The 23,793-nt window shown below is 48.7% G+C and overlaps 1 protein-coding gene across 2 annotated transcripts in view; it reads left to right on the top strand.

The window, feature by feature from the left end:
- PRKCSH (PRKCSH beta subunit of glucosidase II) overlaps positions 1 to 23,793 on the top strand; it is a 176,777-nt gene that overhangs the window by 21,563 nt on the left and 131,421 nt on the right. For both annotated transcript variants that reach the window (XM_069604226.1, XM_069604227.1), the window contains exon 8: positions 1,425 to 1,503. In XM_069604226.1, the coding sequence (XP_069460327.1) occupies positions 1,425 to 1,503 (79 nt within the window). The remainder of the gene's footprint in view (positions 1 to 1,424; positions 1,504 to 23,793) is intronic.

Genomic DNA, 23,793 nt, shown 5'->3' with positions numbered 1-23,793 from the left:
GGTTTCTGTCTCCTAACTGCTGCGTGCACCATGTTTCTATGATGGAAGCACAGCGTGTTCCGGACATTTTGTCACTGTCCTCCTTTATCACAGCTCTTCTACTTAATTAGCCTTTCAGCAGAGTTCTTCTCTTTCGTTACGTAGGGCTGGACTCTCTGATTATGATAATAAGACAGTTGAGACCATGGCACACAATTCTTACTCTTATACTTGCATGATTGCAGATTGATTTATGGTCTCGCTTTAGGGCAAACAACATTAAAAAATGTAAGGATTCCATGGAACACTGTAGCGCAAAAGAAGGGCCCTTGCTAAAATAGACAGGGAGAGCTGTGAGAAAGGGACATTGTTTTGTAAATTTGTATTGCTCCTGCGTTAGTATGATTTCCTTCGTTTACGGATTGTAGCCTGCCCGTTACATTTATGAGTGTTTGTATGATGCTATTGTATTGAAATTGCTTTTGGAGGAGGCGGGCTTGTATGAGAGAGTAGAGTGGGAGATATTTTTGCAGGGCGCAAATCCCCGGTCAGGTTTAAGAATAAAAGGCAGATTAAGTGATGCAGAAGAATGGCCAAAGAGACAGACTGTGCCAAGACAGTCAACTGTCACACTGGAGAAGGACTGTGACGATAGAGGAGGGCTGATGAAAGAAGCACTCAATGATAACAGAGTGACTGTGATAGGTCGATCTAGTGTTGTGTCTTGGTACAGCACAACATTCACATCCTGCAACAAAAAATGTATCGAGCAATAGTGTTTTTCTTCACATGCTATCTTATATCATGTGTGTCTGTAGTCTTGTTTTGGAGCAGTAGAGTTCTTCCTTACGGCCTGTAATTGTTGTGGGTTACACTGCTCTGTTGTACAACATTTGCATCCTGGGATCTAAAGGTATGTTGTAGCATTGTTTTGGCATGCTGGATGGTACATGAATCAAAGCCATTTTATGGACTTTCATAGCAGGCTGTGTAAGCTGCAAGCTTCATGCCTCCGATGCTGATTTGTAATGCTCAGCCAGCAGAGGCGACTCATCTCGCCTAGTAAGCCTCATGATAACCGGCACTTTAGTGGGCACGTTTTTTGAACTGGGACTCTTCTTTATAGAGCCATCACAAATTAATGTCCATGATTGTAAAATGCAATGAACTGCAAAAGAGAAACGGCTGTCTTTTCCAATGCTTGTTTGATATACCGACCATTCAAATATCCAAAACTATCATGAATGTGTGCAGCGTTCACAATTTGCTCTAGCCAATGCCTAGTGAAAATATATTCTCAGAGTAAGAAATGGTGTGCTTTCTGTTTGTATAGAATTGAGGTGGCCGGTAACTTTGTATGGCTGCTTGCAACTTACAATCTGGCACCCTGCATGTGGGGCTTTTAGTGTTTGTAATTTTATTTTTTATTTTCTTTTCCATTTTAGGATTTCTGTAAGTGAGCTTCAAAGCCACTTGGAACTGGATGAAAATGGTGACGGGGCGCTCTCGGAGGACGAAGCACAGGTAGTGATTGGCGGAATGGCAGATCATGGAGTGAATCCGATAAAATGCTCTTGCAAAGTGGGTTTCTGCTGGTTTATGGTGTTAACTGCGATTTTGTTTTTGCAAATCTTACCCTCTCGGTCCTGAGCCTCCCAGGCCTACTGCTAGGCTCACTGGGACTTTTCAGTGACTGAAGATGAGCAAGACTTTTTCTGGGAACACTGCACACAACTCTGACTACAGGTGTAAGCAAACCAACCTTTGGTATAAGTCTGTACTACACAGTTTTGGTAGCGTGTTGAGCAGCCAGGTTTATCTCAAGAAGGGAATGTGAGCAGGAATGATGTTACACAAAGGTTTACAATCACAGGTGTTCAAATAAACTCTTATACTCAAGGTTTCTTGGATAAATACTTATTAATTTATCAGTCAATTATAAAACATTAATTAGAAGGAGGCAATCATATGATAACACTCAAATATACTTCAATTATTTTCAAGCGGAGTAAAAGGCAAAAGTTATCAGAACATAAACGACTACAATTATTCTTAGATAGTGCAAATACTTTGAGTTCAGCAGACGAGTCAATTCAATTCAATAGGCTAGGCCAAAGTCAATTGGCTAAAGTCTTGGATAGGTTAAAGCGGTTCTGGTAAATAAAACAAATGTTTCTGCGCAAGTTCTTGGAAGTAGTTTATAAAAGAAAAAGAATTATATGTTAGGTCACGAGCTGATTAGGCCTACGAGTTGCAAAAGTTTCACGCACTTTCGCCGTGAGAGGTAAGTTCTCTGTCTTGTTTTACATTACCTTACAATAAAGAAAAAAATGCAGCTGATGACTTCTATACCTGTAGATCTCGCTGTTCCTGGGCCTCAGTCGTGGGGACAAGAGGGAGGACGTTAGGGGGACTCCTGCACTGCACTTGGATGGTCAAAGCTTGCAACTGGCAAACTTAAATTTCAGTGGCTGTTTCGCGTTTCAGCTACCGCACTGGTAACAACACTGGTCATGGCTGGTAAGGTGGACTGTCCTTGCTTCTGAGGTCCCACACGCAGCTGGGGGGGGGGGGTCAGGCGCTATCAGTCCAACGTCGTGGGGGTCCGGAGAATCTTCCAAATGCTTTCGGCCAGCTTACAAGTAACGCACACAATCTGGTGTCCCTCTCACTGACTCCACGGTTTCCTGCAGCACTCTGAGGAAATGCAACCAGCTCTGAGATGGGTGTCCAGGTGGCTTACTTGGGATTTGATTGGTCCTACCAACTCAAAGGGAGAAGTCGTCCTTTGCAGGGCTTCTCCGTCGATGCAAACTTGATGATTCGAACCTGCAGCAGGGCTTCACCGGGCAAACCAATGGTCCAGGAGTTGCAGCAGCCGTCCTCTTCAAGCTCTTCTTCGGTTCCTTCGTCCAGTGGTAGACTCTTCCATCCAAACCAAGAGCCTCTCCTTTTTATTCAGTTCTCTCCCATTCATTCCAGCCTAGCTGCCTCTAACCCAGCAGGGTGGCTGTCCTTGCTGGTCAGTCAGCCAGCCAATCATCACAGAGTGCATTTGGGACTCCTAGGAGACGTAAGCACAGGGAGTTTCGTCCCTTCCCACACTTCCTGCCTAACCCAAACACTCGGGAGCCAGAGGCGGGTTTCACTTCTGAAGCCAGCCAAAGGCGAATGAACAAAGAGACCAAACCAAAAAAGACAGAGAACCATTTTAGCAACAATGGCTGGGCGCCGTCTTGTAAAACATGGCTCCTGTGATTTAACGTTAGCGGAGCTACGAATAGTTTGCGGTTGGGAAAAATCATTGTAGTTAGTTGTTAGACCACTGGCACCAACCATTTTGAGAGGAAAGGGTAACATTTGACTGTTACATGAGTGGCTAGACACGGTGGATACTAGGTAACCCCTCCAGCGCTCTATAAGAAGATAGGTTGTGCTGGGTCTAGAAATGTTCTAGGAAACAGTAGTTTATCCCAGATAAGGTAGTAAAACCTTGGGAAAGCCTGGAAGGCTTCCCTGTGTCACTGCACTAAGGGTGCTGTGTGACACAAATGAAAAAGAGGTTGCCTATGGAGTTGGTTAGACTCCATAACCAAAGGAAACACAAAGGTAAAACACATGAGAGAGTGGGGAAAAAGGGTCACACTCTCTCCAGAAAAAAAGATCAAGTCCTCAAAATCCAGCAAAGTTGCTGGGTGTGTCTAAACTAGAGGGAATTAGCACATTTTTGAGAATTCTCCCTAACGGGCATTGGACCATTTTCTTACAGTTCCAGTGTGGGGAAGACCTCTCCTTTGTTTTGGCTTCCATGCTTTCCAGTGGCAGCATCCAAACCTGAGGTGGTGTTGCCAGTGGGTCCCTTTTACAACATAGTTTGGGTGGACTGTGTAGTCCATAGATCTGCCAGTACTTGAGTAGTCCTTGTTATGTTAGATTTTCATATTTATGCTGAATCCTTACATCTGAGAGCCCCAGCACATTTTGCTGGACTAGGGGATTATTTTTCTATGTTCGCAAAACGTAGGAAACTTTATCCCCACTCATCCTTTCTTTTAGTCATTTGTGAGACTCTGCATACTTTTTTATTTATATTTTTGGAATCCTACCTTCCTATATCTTTTTGGGCACCTACATTTTATCATTGTACCACACAGCACTTTCTGTGCAGTGTTGCTAGGGAACTCCTTGGGCTTCCCTTTTTATTTTCTCTTGGGTTTCTTGTGTCAGCTACTGTTTCCAAGGGTAGAAGAATATATAATCCCAGTTGTGAGATCCACACAGCTTATGTGGAGTGCTGAGGGTTCACGTAGTATCCTTTCTCACTGGTTCTGTAACATTTCTGTTAGTCCTTTACTTACTATACTTTGCAGAACACATGTTCTCCAGGGTAAAGAGAGCTAGTTTTATCCCCCTTACATTTTATATTGTGAGATCAGCACACCCCACCTTATGTGGAGTGCTGAGGGAATCCACCGTATCCCCTTTCTAACCGCTCTTGTAACATTTCCATTACAGTGACAAGCGTACCTTTATGGCTGGTGGCACTGGAGGTGTTCTTTCGGCTTTTGTGTGATTATTTGTAATGTCCATTCTTTCTACTTGCAGGCTGTCGACCCAGTTGCGGTAATGCACAGAGGGTTCACCTGTTATCTAGAATGGTGCTGTATTCTTTTCTTCACCATTTTTAGTGTGCTTTTCCTGGTATTTCTTCTGCCGTCCTGGGATGGGGAGTTCCTGGTCTGATTTGTCTTCGGCGGGATACCTTTGTGCAGCCTGCCGAAGCTCCAGAGTTTCTGTGAACACAGCAAATGAGGGAGGAGTCCGAAACTTCGCAGCCCTTTTTCTTCTGGCATGCCTGCCTAGAACTAGTCCTAACTGTGAGGATGTCTGTCTTAAGTGGCTATCCTGAAAGGACATCCACGCCCCAAAGTTTGAATGCAGCAGGAGTGCTGATTGGCTGGTTTCTTTGATAAATGGCCTGGATCTGGAAGCTCAAGTCGACCACTGGAGCTGAATCCAATGAGGAAAAAGGAGAAGACAGCTGTAGCTGATTCCATCAGCCGAACATGGCCTGTGTAACCACTGTCTGTGCTGACCCCTTCTTCCATGTGACAGAGGAGTCCCGAAGACGACAACTCTGACCCTTAGACTGGTGGAACCAATGCATTTTGAGTCCTCCCACGATAAACTGTGACCTTCCTGGCCTGCAATCCAGCAATACCCTGGGACCTGGAGGCCAAGTGCTGTGCAACATCTTACTGTGAACGAATCTCGCTGAAACTTCAGTGGACTCCTGTTGGACATCCAGAAAAAAATGCCACTCCTTGAAGTCCCCCACCGGATTGCTGGACGGAGATAGCGAGTCGAATCAATCAGACGGCAACCATTCTCCATCTGGTAGCTTGAAAAGTGTGCCAAATCCACAAATCTGCAAGAAGCACCGAAGAATCCTCTGCTGGGAGCCTTTCATCTCGACTACTGCTGCAACGTTACATCCAGTGTCCTTTTTTTACGTCACAACAACCAAGAATCCAGACACTGGGTCCTATGCTGCTGCTTCATAAAGGTGTCCATCTACAAACTCTTCTTCACTGCTAAGGGTAACACTTACCTAAAGTTTTTGTCACTCCTGTGTGGCTAGACTGGTGATTCTTGTAGTTGTGCGTTCACCCATTCTGTTCGCCCAGGGCCTAACGCTGGAACACATCTAGGAGCCTTCTGTGGAGTCCCTGAACACTTATACTGTCTTTTTAGCTGGAACCCTTGACTGTCTTACAGTTGGTGCTTCATCTTGACCTGCCTACTGTTGGCTACTGGACCACCAGTGTCCCCCTCCTGCCTCTGAAAACACGCATGCCCTAAATTAGGGAAGGGCTGCTAAAGTATACAGCTTCTGTACTTACTTGCAATGTGTTGGTGCTGCAACTGTTTATTCCTGAAATAGAAGCAAAAAGTGTTACAAAGTTGTTACTTACCTGTAAATTGCTTACTGCCATTCTGAAAAGTATTACAAAGTTATTTACTTACCTTTTTGACTTGTGTTCCACTATTCTAGAAAGTAACATTGTTAGTATAACTGAGTGCCTAGTGAGTGCTGTTCCCGCGGTGTTGCTCTGTCCTGCTGTTACTTTGCAGCACGTATCCTGCAATTACTGAGCGGACTGTGAACCTGAATTTGGTGGCTCCGCCCACAAACCATAGAGACCAAATATAAGCCTTGGAGCGCACTCAAGTATCCTGCAATTACCAACAATGCTGTGAGGAACTGATCATTGGATTCATACTTGGACACAACTACGAGGATTATTCACGTGTATGTGCTTTTTATTCCGATCTTTATAGCAGACTTGGAACCTGAATTTGGTGGCTCTGCCCACAAACCATACAGACCAAATACAATCCTATGTGCGCGTGCCCTGCACGCCCGTCCTGATCGAGTGCCCACGAGTGCAGTTCCAGCTGTTGGGGTGTGAGTGGCGTGTGTGGAGCTGCTTCTTCTGGGCCTTGGGTTCCTGGATTAGCCTGCTGTTTATTTAAAAAAACTACAGAGGAACGCCAAATTGGTAGTGAAAAAGATAAATGGTGGTTTGTCCCCTCTGAGGGATTGACGAGAGCTGTGATAGAAACTGTACGGGATAGGAGTGGTGAGCTTGCTTTAGCCCAAGTTAAGATTACTACGTACCTAAAACCGATTAATAAACGGGGTGATTCTATTACGGTCACAGCTGTGGAAGCAGAAATTAAGGTGAAGTGAAGGTTTGGTTGATATCGACCCTACTGAGATTGATCCGATGGATAATAATTCACTCTTGAATATGATGTTAAACCTAAAAAATCCCAAAACAAAGGAAACCCATAATCCAAATCAAAATACATGAAAGAGTGAGAAAAAGGACTCTCTCTCCAGGATTGAAATTAAAAAGTCCTAAAGTTCAGCAAAAGAGCTGGCGCTCTCTAAGGTTGAAGGGAATTAGCACATAAATGAGAATTCTCCCTAGCACTGTCGTTCTTATAAACGTACCTAAAGCAAGAGAAATTTAACTTCTCTTTCTTGTCGGGTGTTAAGTCTTCTCTGCAGTGGTTGTAGCATCCTCAACAAAGGATGTTTAAAAAAACTGCCTGTACAGGTACATTAGGGGCGTCTCAATACCATATACCTTAAGTAAGATGAAAATGGTTGCAATGGCAGGGGGATTCAGTAGAAGGCCCTTTTGCCACCAAAACAAGTCATTGATCCCAAACAATTAAGGGGGTTGCTAGCAGCAAAATGTTAAGAGGCTCCAAAATGTCTTTCTAGTCCCCCCCCGTCCCTCAAAATGTACTACTTCTGTCTTAACACCACTCCTCTCCCTTCATCTCCCGCATCCAGCCCATAGTTACTTCTCTCCCTATCGCAAGCGCAAACTACACCACGCACCCAGTCTGCCTACGAGACCCTGCAGTAGCTGTTATGCAGTTGCTGCAGGAAAGGGCATCCTGTACTGTCTGTGAGGTTTTTACATGGGGTGGTGTTTTCCTGCCAAGTAATCTTTCTGGTGCTATCTACAGGAAAGAGTTCTCCCATGTTGCTGTGTAAATCGTGTTTATTGCCCCACGGGCATGCATTGGTCCTACTAGAGAGTGAATGGAATGCGGATGCTGTCATGTATGGTCATACCTTTACCAAAACCAGATGTGACCTGTTTGTTAATGGGTCTGGCATTCAAATACAGCGCCTGGGAGAGAAGGTCCACAAATGTGGAAAGTTGTCCAGTGACTGGATGTCCATCAAATGTTTGAAAGACTGCAATTTACTGATTGGGAGAGGAGGTACTCTTTTAGTCCACATTCTCTCCCATAACATTAGTGTCTGCATACTTAAATTGTTGAATTGCGCGCCAAGTTCCAAAGCACAGAGGATGCCTACTCGAAGAGGAATCGCTGCTTCAGAGATTCTCTGCCCGGTATCTGTTGACGACAAATCACTGTTCAGACCTGACCAGAAGTGCCGGAAGCACCAGCATCCAATTTGTGGAGGCCTGAAGCAAAGAGGATGGCTACAACCCAATAGAATCCCTAAGGTTATTTCTGTAGGGTCCATTCCCTACTTAATCAGCCTCTTCTGATTTCATCTCCTGGTGCCACAGCTGCTGCTTCAACAAGCCTGTTGCAGCACTCTACATGGGCTCCATCGGTCCTTCTTGGCACAGCAGCCTCAGTGGTTGCCCCACAGCTTCTCCCCTTACTTGACAATCCCATTCAGCTGTAAAGGAATCATTACCATGCAACTGGAAATGCAAACAGTTGCAATACACCTCTCACCTTGTGAGGAGCCAAGCATAGACTGCTAGCAATTGGACATTGCCAAACATAGCTCACTGCAAGGTGCCAACAGCTTAGATTGCCTTCAGAATGGCAACCGAGTGATCCTGAGCAGTACCATCTGTACAAATGGCCCTTAAATAACATGAACAGAATGGGGACCAGATCCTGCTCTGCCAATAATAGGCCTTTTGTCTATTCCACTATTTAATGTGTGACACTGAATATAGTTGAGCAAATACAAGTCCTCTGCTACTCCTAGGATACAAACTGCCAGACTTGTAACTTTGGCACCCCAATTGAATTTTGATTTTGCATCAGACCCTAACAGGTATCGCAGAATGTTCTTTGAGACTTTGTGAACCCAAATTACTTACCCCTAGCCTACATCAACAGCCTTAACATGCCTCCTTTGAGATATAAAGTTATTTTACCATCTGTGTGAACCTTCCTTTTATTCAAAGCAGTACCTTTACTCTGTTCTTGTCTGTCCCGCTCTCCTGCTAAAGGTTGGCCTGGATTGCTTGACGAAAAGTACCATTGGGTGAGCCAAGAAGGGCACATGGGTTGCCTGTTTACCAAGGTACACTCCACACCCGAAACACCATGGTTTGCTTTGTTTGTTTTTTGCTTCAGAGGATGATGTGGCTCAACAAGGAAGGTTTGTCCACTGCAGAAAACCACCAGAAAGCATTTGCTGGCGAGCAGTATATTGGCTGGGCTTCAGGGTAGGCACGGGCCACCAACGTTCACATCGGTGGACCATTGGTCCTACAATTTATTGCAGCTGCAGCTGGAGTTTACTGACTGGCGTTTGTTTGGTCCAGCTGATGGTAGTGCGCCTTTGTTCATCTCAATCACGATGTGCCAACGATTTCCAGGGGCAAAGGCAAACGATTGGTAGTACCCATTAGGTACTGTTCATTTTAACTGCTATGGGGTGTGCAGGGAGGAGGGGGATTTGTTATTTTCCTTCCCTTACTTTTATTTAAGAACATTTGATAAAGTCTCGCATAATAATTTGTTGAGCGCTGCAGCTACTTCAGAGCTATATGTGGAGGTGTACACAGCACCAAATCTTTCATCATAGATAGTTTCTCAATTGTCAGGCCGAGCTGTAAGTTAGGTTCTGTTTGCTAGGTCGACATTGTAGCATGTGATAAACAGGAAAGCTATGGGGTTGAAAGGGCCCACTAAGGTCTTGCCTACCGCCCTATCTCCATTACCCCCTTCCTGGGCAAACTCTTGGAGAAGCTGGCCATCTCCCAACTGATTCAACACTCTGAATCTTTTGGTTGTCTCCACGACCACCAGTCTGGCTTCAGGGCAGCCAGAGACACGGAACTGCTCCACTGAAGACTTGCTCTCAAATCTCGATTTCCGACTCTCCATCTGTTTTTATTCTTCTGGATCTTTCCTCTTCCTTTGACACGGTCAATCCTGCCACCCTGACAAATAGGCTCTGTGACACCCTTGGCATCACAGGCCTGGCACTGGACTAGTTGACCTCATTCCTCTCCGATCGACCTTCCCAGGTTCAACTGGGCCCTTTCCTCTTTCCTATCACACTCTCCACCTGTGGCGTCCCTCAAGGCTCTATCCTCTCACTATGGCTATTCAACATCTACCTTGCCTCTCTGGCCCACCTGATCTCCTCCTTCTGTCCTCAGTTCCAGTGTTCTGCAGATGACACACAGCTCTCCTTCAAACTTCCCTCTACTGCCTCCTATTCCTCCTCTCATCCCTGGCTGTCTGACTGCTATTCAAGAATGGTGTGTTGCCAATGATCTCCACCTTAATGCCAATAAGACTGAGATCCTTCTCATTGGGACCCCAGCACCCTCCTACCATCTGGCCGCCCTCTATGGGTCCCCTCCCCTCGCCCACTTGTGAGGCAAAAAACCTTGGTGACATTTATTTATTCAGCATTTTTAAAGCTCTCACACAGCCCGCACTGTTAGAGTAATTGTTTTTATTTTTTTTGTCTTAGTTGCGTATTAACGTGCCTAAATACCCAGAGATTTCTAAGCGTGGACCCGGGATCGAACCTGTGTTGCTTCGTGTCGTCTTGCTTCCAAGGTGCGCACGTTGCCTTTGAGCTATCCTCCCTCTTTGACTCCTCTCTCCTTCTCTCCTCACATGGCGGACCTTGACAAGAATACCCACCATCAGCTGCACCTCCTCAGAAGCATTCTCCTTTTCCCCACCTTCACCCAGAAACTCAATGTTTCCAGAGCTCTGGTCCTCTCTAGGCTGGACTACTGCAACAGCTTTCTCAATCTTCCTTTATTCTCCCATCGCCCTCTTCGACTAATCCAGAATAGAACTGCAAGACTTATCCTTGGCCTCAAGCCCAGGGACTGCATCTCTCCACCCTAAAATCTCTCCACTGTTCCTGGACGCTCACTGGATACAGGTATCCGGAAGCTTCACGGGCCAGATGCCGCTCAACGAGGAGTTCTGTCGGGCGATAAGGGGGTTTGCTCCAACATCGCCAGGGGCCAGGGTTTCTAAGCCCCCCCCATACCAGGGAGTCACCATAGACTCTTCCCTGGAAAGCCGGGGAGCCCACACCGGACGTCTGCACACCAGAGGCCTGTGGCTGATGGAGGAGAGGGATCTTCGCATCAATATCATGGAGTTGCGGGCAGTGTTCTGGGCCCTCAGGTCATTCCTTCTGTCTCTGAAGGGCAAAGTGGTGAGGATCTTCATGGACAACACTACCACAATGTTCTAAATCAGGAAGCAGGGGGGCACTCGATCCCCAGCGCTCTTCAAAGAGGCGCACAACTTGTGGCTCTGGGCAGACTAGAGATGTTCCTCGTCCCCTTTCACCTGGCGGGAGTCAAGTACACCATCGCTGAATCCCTCAGGAGGGAGTTGCGCTCCTGCCACGAGTGGGAACTTCCGCAGGACCTGGTGGACTGCATCTTTATCAAGTTTGGCGGGCCCCAGATCGATCTGTTCGTGATGGCAGCGAACTCCAAATGCCAGAAGTTTGCCAGCAGTTTCCACCAACCGAGGAGCCTGGGGGATGCGTTTTCCTGCCCGTGGGAAGGCCCGTTTCTATACGTGTTCCCGCCGTTGCCTCTTCTGCTATGAGTCATCAACACACTCAAACAGTGCCGATGCAGGATGGTACTTGTCGCTCCGGCGTTACTGAGGCAGACTTGGTACCTGGACCTTCTCAGTATTATCCAATATGGGGGTATAATGAGTGGAAGTAGGCTGCTGTGTCGTGGTTTGGTGCGGAAGTGCTGATAATGCAGAACTCCATTTATTACCAATCCGTGTACTCCAATCATCCTTCCCTCTTTATCTTTAAAGGTCTTGAGAATCCTGAATGGTACGGACAGTGCTACCCATATCGGGACCCCTCTTCCGTATGCAGAATATGGCGAGCCCAGGGTTGTGCGACTCCAGTTTCCGGCAAGGCCGGCTAGCTTCTCCCCTTTAAGATGTCTCCTGCAGGAGTGCTATACAGGCAGAAAAGCTGCAACTGCATCTCGGTAAGTGCTATTTATTTATTTTTTTAAATAAGCACTAGCTGTGTTTTTTTTCTCTAAGTTTTCCGGGCTGGAGCAGCCCGGAAAACTTAGAAATAAAACCGCAGCTTTAAAAACGTTGTATTTATGTTTGCGGTCGCTTTTGAATACAATGTTATTGTGTTTGAAAACGCTGCAGTTTTTCTTTCTAAGTTTCTCGGGCTCCTCCGAGCCGGAGGAGCCTGAGAAACTTAGAAAGAAAAATTGTATTTGTTTGTGGTCGCTTCAAAAGCTACCACAAACATAAATACAACGTTTTTAAAGCTGCAGTTTTATTTCTAAGTTTTCCGGGCTCCTCCAGCCCGGAAAACTTAGGAAAAAAAACGCAGCTAGTGTTTATTTTTATAAAAAAAATAGCACTTACCGAGATGCAGCTGTAGCTTTTCTGCCTGTAGTCTCCAGTCCCCGTCCTCCGCGTACAGCACCAATGAAGGAAAAGCCACCCAGTGGTAGCTTTTGTTTACAACAGCTGGCTGGCTTTTCCTTCATTAGTGCCGCAAAAGCCAAAGCGAGCACAGCGGCGGGCATCCATTTCACAAAATGGATGCCCCCATGTGCTGTCTTTGAGCTTGAATTGCTCACAAGTTTACATAGGGACTTCGGAAAAAAAAGCCATCGTTTTTTTTAAATATTGCCTATCTATTTTTGAAATAAAATTTTTTGGGCAAACCATTCCTTTAACCCTTTAAGTGCCAAGGGCGAGGTATCTCGTCCTTGACAGTGCACACGCAGTGCCAAGGACGAGATAGCTTGTCCTTTTCGGCACCGTGTTTTTAGCGATCCCTGCAAAGCGGGGATCGCTCAAAACTGTAATCCAACCCCCGGGCTATGTGAGGGGGAGGTCCCCCCTCACTGCCAGGGGGCTGGATTACCTTCAGTTTCACGTTGCAACCCTCCCTGGGGGCTGATATCTGCTCCTAGGAAGGGGCATCTGACCCCAGGGAGGGTTGCATGAGGTAGGGCCCTCCATTTGGGGTGGGGGGGTTGAGGGCCACCCCCCGTTGCAGTACATCATTCGCTGCCAAATTAGGGTGCCCCTCAGCCCCCCCTAAAAAGCAGCCTATGAATTTGTATGATTTTTTTGGTTTACCCAACTTCTCTTGGTGCAGATGGCCACATTAGTGTGGCAATCTGCCCCCATGGTGCCCAAACCCTGCTGCACCATCTATTGGGGGTCCTGCCCCAAATTCCGGTCTGAAAACAGACTTGGGGTTATTTGTGTTTTAGGCTTTCCCCTTGGCAGCCAGGTAGGTGCACCCACACATGTGAGGTACCGTTTTCATCGGGACACCTGTGGAAACGCGGGATGGTAGGCCATGCGTTGTGTTTGTGTGGTTTTCATAACGTTTTGACCCATTTGCTGGTGCCCTTTGTCTCACAACCCTTTCATTTCCCAAATGTGACCTACATTTAGTCGCTGCTTTAGGCACCATACACTTTTGTAACCTGCACAAGTCACCTACCCTTGAAAAGGTCTGCCTGTGCTCTTTCGAAAAATGGATGCTTGCCGTTCCTCACCACATTGGTTTTCCCGATTTACACATGCTAAGTGCGTCTGGTCAGGCTGTGACCGTAAAACTCCTGTGTACCATGGCTCAGTGTTTGGCTTGTGGTATTGCTTGTTTTGTAAAACACTACAAAAAATGTGTGCTCTCCTAACTGCAAGATTCGGGGGAATGTAACGGAGCATTGCTTTTCTCAAAATTCATAGAAGCCATTGCCGTACCAAGCCAACCATGTCCAACACATACCTTTTTTTCTCGGTCATTTTCCCGCTTTTCCCCCAATCGATGGCAGTTTCCCCTACCTAGTTGTTGCCTGACCTATGCAAATCACCCCTTCCTAAACTTGGAATTTTGTCTACTTTTCAGAAATATATGCCTTTCTGTCCTCCAATTCGGCTTTCCTGCCCTTTTCTTCCATTCCGCCCATGCATGTCCAATTGGCAAAAATGGCCAAAATCGCCTACCTCTCACAAAACGGTTGATAACCACATCAAAATAATTTTTTTCCATTTCCACTCAACCTGTTCTTGAAAGCCAGGAAATCGGGGAACTCAGCACAGCAAACCATTTGTTCCTAGCTGTTACAAGGAAAGAACCACAGGCTTCTTTGTACCTCATTTTATTGGCATTTTTTGAAAAAACCCAACATTTTTGCCCTTTTTGCTTATTCTCTCCCACCCCCCCTACAGCAACCTGGGATTCCTGGGTGGCGTTACGACCGCCTACATGTAGGGAAAAAAAGGAGCCATTTGGCCGAGATATCTCATGTAACAAAAAAGTTACAAGCTGTTGTATGGCCACATACCGAAATCGCCAAAAAAGGCCCTGGCACTGAGGAGAAATACCCATGGCACTTAAACGGTTAATATAACTATTCAGCCCCCTGACATTCCAGGAAGCTATTTTGAAGTCACTCATCACATATAAGGACTGCTATACATCCCGTCAGTCTGATGTTCATATCGTATTGTGTGGACCTATAGGCTAATACCATCCCAACTTAAACTCCCCTCCCACCCCCCAACAATTGCCCAGCTCCATAGGCATCCCTGATTCTCACTACCACCCCAGTTGCTTGCTCTGGTGTCTGGAGTGCGGCAGGCGGATACGTAACAACTAGTATCCAATGAACAAAAAACAATCTTAGGTGAGAGACGTTTCCTTGCAGCGTACTCCTAACCAGAGTCTACGCTGCTAGCTCCTGCAGTCTACAGAAATGTTGGTGCCTGATTCTTTGTTTATCAGCTGGGTCGCTTGTTGCCGTCAATGAGCAGTGACCGCCCATATCCGCACTGCTCACACTGAATCTCCTCATCATGCCTCTACTTCGCTTCCCGCATGTCTGTCCCTCTCCGTTGGCAAATGTTCCATGTTCATCCACTTGTGCGCATCCTCAGGGGTGTCAAAGAAGATGGCTCTTCCTTTGTTTGATTTTCATCCTTGCCGGGTATAGCAGCATGTCTTTGTATTTCAGGTTTGCCACACTCGGCCTCCTTTTAACTGATGTAAAGTTCAGCCTCTGTTTTTGCACTTGCAAAGTGTAGTCTAGATATGCTGTGATATTGATGCTCTTTGTATCATACTGCCTTTCCGGAAGTGTTCAAGGATCTTTTCTCTGTCCTTATAGTTTAGTATCCAGACTATTATGGGCCGCGGCGGGGCTCCCGGCATTGGTTTCCTCATCAGGGACCTGTGTGCTCTACCTGTGTGCTCTTTCTGCTGTAAAACTATGTGTAAGGATTTCTGGGACAATTTCTTGCAGCATCATGTTCTCCACAAAATTAGTAGGATTCATTCCTTCTTCTCCCTCTGGAAGTCCAATGATTCTAAGGTCGTTGCGCCTCGCCTGTCCTTCTGCATCTTTCACTCTCCCTTCCTCAGTCGTTGCTGCAATATCGCTACTTCCTTGGAGGTGTCCTTCAAGCTGCCCGTATTTACTGCAACTTCCTTTTCAAGTGTACCGGTGCGTTCAGCGAGTGCCCGAACATCTTGCCTCAGGAGGTTCACATCGGTGCTAATGGCATCCTTTTTGGATTCTAATGCAATCTTCAGTGCTGCTATTGCTGCCAGGACCTGCTGGCCCCCCTTGTCTTGTTCTTGCATTCCTTTTGTTGTTGGGGCCATTGCCGTAGTGCTCTCGCCCGAGTTTACTGGTTTAGCGAACGTGTCCAGAGTGGGCTGTTTGGACCTGTTTTTTTTGCTGCTTAGTTTCGCACTGGCTCAGTCTTTGTATCTCTGGATGCTCACCGATACTGTGTGGAAGCTGCTTTATTATTTTGAGGCGCTGTCTTGGCACTGTGGTGTTCACGGTGCTCCCTGCAGGTGGGAGTCTATCAGTATCTCCTTACCGGGTAACATCTGAGCCCTGCATTGAGAGGAGATCCTGCACGCTTTTACGTGTTGTATGCTTGTAGAAATTGATATGTCCGCACCTGGATGGGCTAACAACTTCTCTGCGCACTCCTGTGTGACTGTGTGTACTTCTGAATGCCCATTCGGGTTATTTCGCTCCTTTCGGAGGTCTTCCCTGCCTGCAGATGTTGGCAGTCGAGCACCTTTGGTACTGCAGTCATGGGCTTCCTCACAATGCTCCTTTAACTCTCTCCTGAGGCCACGTATGCATGCATTTGACCCGCAGCTTGGCACACAGTTTATGCGCACAACTGGACCGCCTTCTATTTCAGTATAGCCGGCTTTGGTTGTAGCTGCCCAATTCCTTAACAGGGTTTGTTTATGTTAGGCTGGTGCTTACTATGTGATTGCCGTCTGTGGTTGATCAGTTCCTGATGTTTATGCTTGTTGTACAATAGCTTGCCCTTAAGGTTTTGTCTGCAAGGATGTCGGATTGCATTGTGCATGTAATGCACTCACTTGCAGCTCATTTTCATGTGTGTGCCCCCCGCCAGGCTCGCCACGGTCTGATTCGGCTCCTAATCCTGTCCCTCTATAGGCATTTAAACTGTAACCGGCTTGTGCAGCATTTTGATTGGTATTTCACCGGGCCTGGAGGAGAAAAGGTGTTGGAGCGGGGGCTAGGTGCTGCTGCCGACGTATCTCGCTCCCCTCTGTGTCCCTCAGAGCTTGCGCAGCCCCTGGCATAGTGCCGCTGCTGCCTCTTTAACGATTCAATGTCTCCTGAGCTGCAGCTATCCCTCAAAACTTACCACAATTTACCTCTTTGTCTTGGCAGTCTTGTGGGTGTTTCTGGAGGCATCTGCCGGACCTTGCTCTGCAAATCGGGCTCAGCTGCTTGATCTGTCGCAGCACAGCCCTTCCCTCAACAGCATTAGACATCCGGTGGATGTCTTCGTGCCTCCGGCTGATCTGCTGTTCTTGATGGCGCACCCCGTGCCTCGGTAGGATCTTGAGCTCTTTCACTCAGCCGCCCAGGCTGCGATTGCCTGCGTATACAGCGTCTGCCACACCACAATCACTTCTCTGCCTTGTTGGGGCAGATCAACTCTGCGTATCCCATACCTGCACCAGTTGGGACGCTGCAGCCCCACCGGCAGACATGTCTGAGCTTTGTACTATCGCGCTGCCACTGGGTCGTAGCGGGTCTCTGCGTCCTCACATGCCACCATCTTGCATCCACCGCAGCCTGTAGGATCAGAATCTTCAGCACGGCCGCATAAGTCAATTCCCGCATCAGATCGTTCACGCTTCTGCACGTGTGTCTCTGCACTCTTCCCCGGTCAGTTGGAGTGCCGACCGGATCCAAAATATGCAGGAACCAGTGTTTCCAGGCATGGGTCATGTCGGATCATCGGTAGCCGAGGGAAACCCGTCCCTACTGCATGGCTGCTTAGCCACGCCCCAGACCTTCTCAGCATGTCAGTGTCGCCTCTGGTAAATCTGCCAGTAGTCCTTTTAAGGATCTTTTAAGGAGGCGCAATCCTGCATCAGAACCAGGATCACTGAACCTGAGGGCTTGGCTTCTGTAGCCCTGGAGTTTGGAGGATACGAGTTGCCAGCGGACTGCAGGGAGGTCCTTGCCAATGCCAGAGCATCGTCGACTTAGAAGTGCTATGGTCACAAGTGGAAGCGTTTCGCTATGTGGTGCCAGTCGCAGAAGATAACCCCTCTGAGGGTCACAGCCCTGCAGATTCTTCCATACTTGTTTTCCTTGGCCAAGGCCGGACTGGCGCACGCCTCCATAAAGGTGCATCTGTGTACCTGATACGCATTACTGTGTTCACTGTGTTCTGATTTTTGTGGTAAGCTAGGGCTGCCGCTCTCTTCCTGTCCGCTTGCACTTGTCCTGTCTCCCCCCCACCCACTCCCTCCTATTCCATGGTGCTCTCTATCACACCGATCTTTTCTAACTGCTTCTCCATTTACTATCCTGCTCTCCTCACCAAATCTGGTAGGAAAAAGTTTAAAAAGGACATCCTGGTCTTCAACCCAGGCCTCCCTATCGCTGACATATACACTAGTTCCTTCTCCAAGGAAACTCTCACTGACATCCTCTTTTTCGTGCCCTCACCTGAACTATGGACCCTTCATATGGTCTCTGTGCTCTCTCCTTTCTCCTCTTCTCCCATTAATGGTGGCACCCGTTGGGATGTCCTCTTGGCCTCCTTCCACTCCTCTAAGGCCATCATTAATGTCTACGCTAATGGGACCGTCTTGGTCCAAGGCCCTCAGGCCAACCTTCACCTCTTCGATAGACGCTTCCCGCTCCTCATCAACTTCCTTTCCTCTCCTGCTGTGCCCCCTCCTCTGTCCTCGACTACCTTGCCTCTACCCTCCCTCCCCACCCCCTCTCGTGCTCGTTCTTCACTTCTGCAGGGCGTACCTCTGATCTGTACCCCTCCCCAGAAGTCCTTCAAAGATGGCAACCTTCTCCACATTGCCACTCTTAACTCTCGCTCTGCCGTCAAACATTCCTCTGATACCTGCTGCCTTCTTGAGGAACTTGACCTTGACGTACTCGGTCTCGCTGAGACATGGTTCACGGCCAGCTCTGTCACCAGCTTTGACACACTACTACCTGACGGTTACAAGATCCTCTCCGTGCCCAGGCCCAACCGTGCTGGGGGGGTGTGGCCCTTATCTTCCCTGAGTGGATTCCTGCCACTGTTACTCCCACGCAGACCTACTCCTCTTTTGAATGTCCTGTCTGCCGACTCTCTCTCTCCTAGCCATTCCCTTACTGTGGCTATTATCTATTGCCCACCTGGTCAAATTTCCTCCTTCCTCTCCGAGTGGGCGGACCTCTCCTCCTCACTCCTGTCCTCAACCGCTCAACTCCTCTTTCTTGGAGACTTCAACATCCACCTGGATGCCTCCTGTCCCCCCTCTGGACTCTTTCGCGACCTCTGCGACTCACTCTCACTCTCTATTCTCCCGTCTGGGCCGACTCATTCTGCAGGGCACACTCTTGATGCCCTGATCTCCTCTGACTTTCCCCTCTCTTTCCCTCTCTCCACTCCTCTCTCCTGGAGTGATCACTTTCTCCTCTCCTCCCACCTTAGCCTCCCTACCCCACAGGCAAAGCCACCCCCATCACTGCCACCTTCCTTCTCGGTCATCCGACCCATGAAGCGCGTGTCAGTTGAGGCTTTCGCTGCCACCTTCTCGCCCCCTCCTCCCCCTTCACAGCCCTCTCCACTCTGCTATATCTGATACTCTTGATATCCTTGCCCCTGTCATGAGAATCCGTCTGAAGCCCAAAGCCAAATGTAACTCCTGGTATAACTCTGATCTCGTCACCCTCAAACGCAAGTGCAGGGTGGCAGAGAGGAAATGGCGTGCTTCATGTTCATCCTCTGACAAACTGGCCTGTCGCCTGCTCCAAAGGCAATACCGGCTCTCCGTTCTCACCAAGAAGAGAGTCCTTATCCAAGCCCGCATCTCTGCGGCATCTAACAATTCGGCTGAACTCTTTAAAATCTGCAAGGAGCTGGCCAACCCTGCTGCAGTCTCTACCTCTCCTGTCCCCTCCCAGGCCCTCTGCATGGCACTGGCCTCTCACTTCATTTAAAAAACTCAGGACATCCTGTCCTCACTCTCCTCCTATCACCTCCCCCCCTCTATTCTCTGCCCTTCCTCTGGCCCTTCTGCAGCCACCCCTCCTCTCACCTTCTCTGCCTTTCCCCTTTTTTCTACTGACGAGGTTTCAAGACAAGTCCGATCTATGAAAGTCTCGTCAAAACAGGTCCACCCCTGTTCCTCCAAGACTATCAAGGACCACATCGACTCCTTGGCTCCTACCCTTGCTGACTTCTGCAATCACTCCTTCGCCTCTGGAGTCTTCCCATCCCCTCTCAAACACTCCCTTGTGCACCTCCTTCTTAAGAAACCCTCTTCCGACCCTTCCTGCCCAGCTAACTATCGCCCAATCTCTATCCCTCCCTTCCTGGGCAAGCTCCTGGAGAAACTGGCCATCTCCCAGTTTAATCTCCATGCTGAATCTTTTGGTAGTCTTCATGACCATCAGTCTGCCTTCAGAGCTGCCAGAAGCACGGAAACTGCTCTCCTGAACATCCGTGAGGACCTGCTCTCGAACCTTGACTCTAACATTCCATGTGTTCTCATTTTGCTTGATCTCTCTTCTGCCTTTGATACTGTCAACCATACCATCTTGCTCAACCGTCTCCGTGATAACATGGGTATCACTGGTCAGGCTCTGGCGTGGCTGACCTCTTTCCTCTCCAGTCGACCCTCCCAGGTCCAACTGGGGTCTTTCCTCTCTGACATCTTTTTCTCTACCTGTGGTGTCCCCCAGGGATCTAACCTCTATCCCTGGCTGTTCAACCAGTATCCGGCACTTCTCGCCCACCGCATCGCCGCTCTCTGCTCCAACTTTCAGTGCCATGCGGATGATACCCAGCTCATTTTCAGGCTACCCTCGGCCTCCTTCTCCTTCCCTCATCTCTGACTGTCTTTCTGCTATCCAGGAATGGTGTGCCGCCAACGACCTCTGCCTTAATGCCAGTAAGACTGCGATTCTACTCATCGGCACACCCACTCCCTCCTTCCCTGCAGCTCTCTGGCCGGCCTCTCTGTGCCCTCTTCCTGCTCCTACCTGCAAGGCAAAAAACCTTGGGGTCATCTTCGACTCCACACTCTCCTTCTCTCGTCACTTATCCGACGTCTCTAAGAAGTCACACTACCAGCTACACCTCCTCAGAGGTATCCTTCCTTTCCTCTCCTTCCCCCAGAAGCTCACTGTCTCTAGAGCCCTGGTTCTCTCGAAGCTGGACTACTGTAACAGCCTCTATCTAAATCTGCCCGCCTCTACTCTCCGCCCTTTGCAACTCATCCAGAACAGGACTGCGAGACTTGTCCTTGGCCTCAAGCCCAGGGACCATATCTCTCCAGGACTGAAATCACTGCACTGGCTCCCAGTGACTGCGAGGATCAAGTTCAAAACCCTCTGCATTGTCCACAAGGCCGTCTGCGGCCTTGGGCCAAAATACCTTCAACTCTCTCTTCCTAAATATCTTCCTTCTCGAGCTCTTCGCTCATCCGCCTCCAACTCCCTCAGGGTCGCCGCTTCTCCAAACAACGAGTTGGGGGCAGATCTCTTCCGCTGCAGGGGCCTCCCTCTGGAACAGCCTTCCTGCCTCCCTGAAACTTGAGGAGAACCATCTCCGGTTCCGGAAGCACCTCAAAACCTTCCTCTTTGCCTCCGCTTTCTGTCCCCCTCTCCCCTGCAAATACTACTGAAACTGCACTGAATCTGCAACTGGGCCACTCACCGTTCTCGGTCCTTGGCCCAGCCACTCTCCCCTGCACTGCCTCCATGGCAACCCCTGCACAACGGGACTGTGTCTGTATCCCTACAGCCACCCTTCCCAGCACTTGTCTGCACTTACTTCGCACTTGCCACCAGCTGGCCCTTTTTATTTATCCTGTATGCTGTATGCTAATAACCCTGTACTGCACTTTCCTCTCTCCCTTTCCCCCTTGCACTTTTCCCTTCCCCTCTACCCTTTGCACTTGCGCAATTTGAATGACACCTGGCCTAGTAGGATCGTTGTCTGTCTCCCCTTGTTCCCCCCTGCCTCGTCGCACCTTGAAACACTTGTGTATAGGCGCGTTACAAATGCCATATATCATATCATCTGGCGGCTATCTCCTGCTACACCAGGTCTCCAGGAGGATCTTCACTTTGGTCTCTTCGTCTCGTCAAGGAATTCCTCAAAGGACTGTTTCGATCTTACCCGCCGGTGAAGGCTCCCGCCCTGGCGTGGGAACTCAACGTGGTGCTGACGAGACTCATTGGGGGGGTGGGAATCTTCGAGCGAATGCATCAGGCCCCTCTCAAGTTTGTGTCATGGAAGACTGCTTACCTTGTGGCCATCACTTCTGCCAGGAGGGTTGGTGAGATCCAAGCCCTATCCTGCAAACGGCCATATCTGACTTTTCACGAGTCGATGGTGGTGCTGTGGACGCACCCCTTTCATACCAAAGGTTCCATAGGCATTCCACCTCAACAAGCATTCGGTGTTACCTGTGTTTTTCCTGAAGCCTTCGTCACCGGCTGAAAGGGCCTTGCACTCGTTGGACGTTGCGTGTGCCCTGAAGTTCTACGTGACACACAGAGTTTTCGGTAGACCTCTCAACTGTTCGTGAACTTTGGACCTGTGAACCATGGGAGAGCCGTCTCCAAGGCTTTCATCTCAAGGTGGCTCTCCGGCTGCAACACATGCTTGTCATCGGTTGGCGAACCGACAGCTGCCCGGCTGCCCAAGAGCCTACTCCACCAGAGCGATCTCTACGACAGCGTTTGTCTGATGTGTCCCTGCTCGACATCTGCAGGACTGCTACGTGGAGGTCGATGCACACCTTCACGAGGTTCTACTGCTTTGACAGGGATTCCATAGAGGAGCCCAGAGTCGGCCAGGCAGTGCTATGCAACCTGTTCGCTTGAGGGGAGTCTGTTCCAGAGGTAAGAGTAATTGTTTCTGTTGAGCCTTGCCACCTCCTGTGTTCATTTGTTATTCATGAGCAGGTGAATCCATGCCAGACCCCATGCTGGACAAGGGCCAAGTTACTTACCTGTAACTATTGTTCTCCAGCATTGACATGCAAACCCTCCCTCCTACCCCTCTACTGCTCTTCTTGGTCATACTGCCACTTCACGTGCTTACCAAATCTGAAGTTGGCTGCCAGAGGAGGGGTTTAGGGAGAGGACCGCCATTGGCTGGGGACAGTATGACCTAGAGGACAGTGATTGGTTTAGAGAAGAAATGCAGTTTGTAAGTGAAAGTGAAACATTTTTCTATTACAGAGGATTCCCGACCTGGCGATGGGGAATATTCAGGAGCATGTGAATTCATGCCAGGCCCATGCTGGAGAACAATAGTTACAGGTACGTAACTTGTCACGTCTCCCCAGGGTGAAACCTTCCCTTTGAGGCTAGGGAGGTGAGGCCGCTACTCAAAAGTCCACCTAGGGGTGGTGGGAAGTGGAACCTCACAGGGAGAGACTCCCCCTGTGGGGATAAGAATTATTGTTCCATGAAGGAACTCCATAATCCCTTTCCCTTGGGACCAAGTCCAGCTCAGAAATCCATGATGCGACTACTATCTGTTATGGTAATGTCTCCATCTTTCACTCACAAATTAATATGACCCAGACTAAGAAGAGCTCAAGAAACCTGCAGAGTAATAACAGGTTGCCTTCCAATAGTATTGAGAAGAGTAAGCCCCAAGGAGACATTCAAATTATTTCACCAACAGGAAAGAATGACCGACTTTATGCTGGGGAGGATCCAGCCACAGGGGGAAAAAAAAGAGCAAGTAAGGCCTGGCAAGTAGGAAGAGCAGCCTGGGAAGTTCGAACCTGGGAACTTGAAGCTGATATTCCCCCCCCTCCCCCCCACTCACCCACTGGCGGGGACATCCAGGAACAATCAGCGAGGCACTGCGTTTGAAGCCAAGCTCCTGAACAGTGGAAGAGGGAAGCCAGCAGTGGCGTGACCTTGGGGTGGTGGACTGTGTGGTCCTGCAACTGCGCCGGAGCCATATGGCTTAAGTCTCTGCAGAGCAGCTAGGACGAAGCGGGGATTGGAGGGAAGGAAGCGCTGAAGGAATGCGAGTCAGCCCAGCACCCCAGGAAGAACCGGTGACGCGGTCCTGACATGTTACAGGTAACTGGAGCAGTGGGAGACCTGCTAGGGGCTTGAGGCAGCGCAAGAGGCAAGAGAGCCTGCGTTTCGGGATCCCCAGGTCGATTGGAAGGAAGGGCTACAGCAGGCTCTCTGGTCGCTGGAAATCATCTCCGCTGCGTTTCCTTCATCATCCTTTTTGGTTATGGTTCCAGTGGTTGACTACCTCTTCAGATTCCAGGATCAGAATTTTATGCAGCATCCCAGCCAATCAAACAGCCTTGCAACAGCCTGAAATATATATAAAAGGTTCACTGCCACCAGCCATTAAAGGTAAGTTTGTCCTTGAAACATAAATGTTACATTTAAAATGAGAAAGGGGATACTGTGTATCTCCCCAGCA

Source organism: Ambystoma mexicanum, chromosome 3q, assembly GCF_040938575.1.
Source record: "Ambystoma mexicanum isolate Mex_15411 chromosome 3q, UKY_AmexF1_1, whole genome shotgun sequence".
Taxonomy (NCBI): Eukaryota; Metazoa; Chordata; class Amphibia; order Caudata; family Ambystomatidae; genus Ambystoma; species Ambystoma mexicanum.
This window is presented reverse-complemented; position numbering and strand designations above follow the sequence as displayed.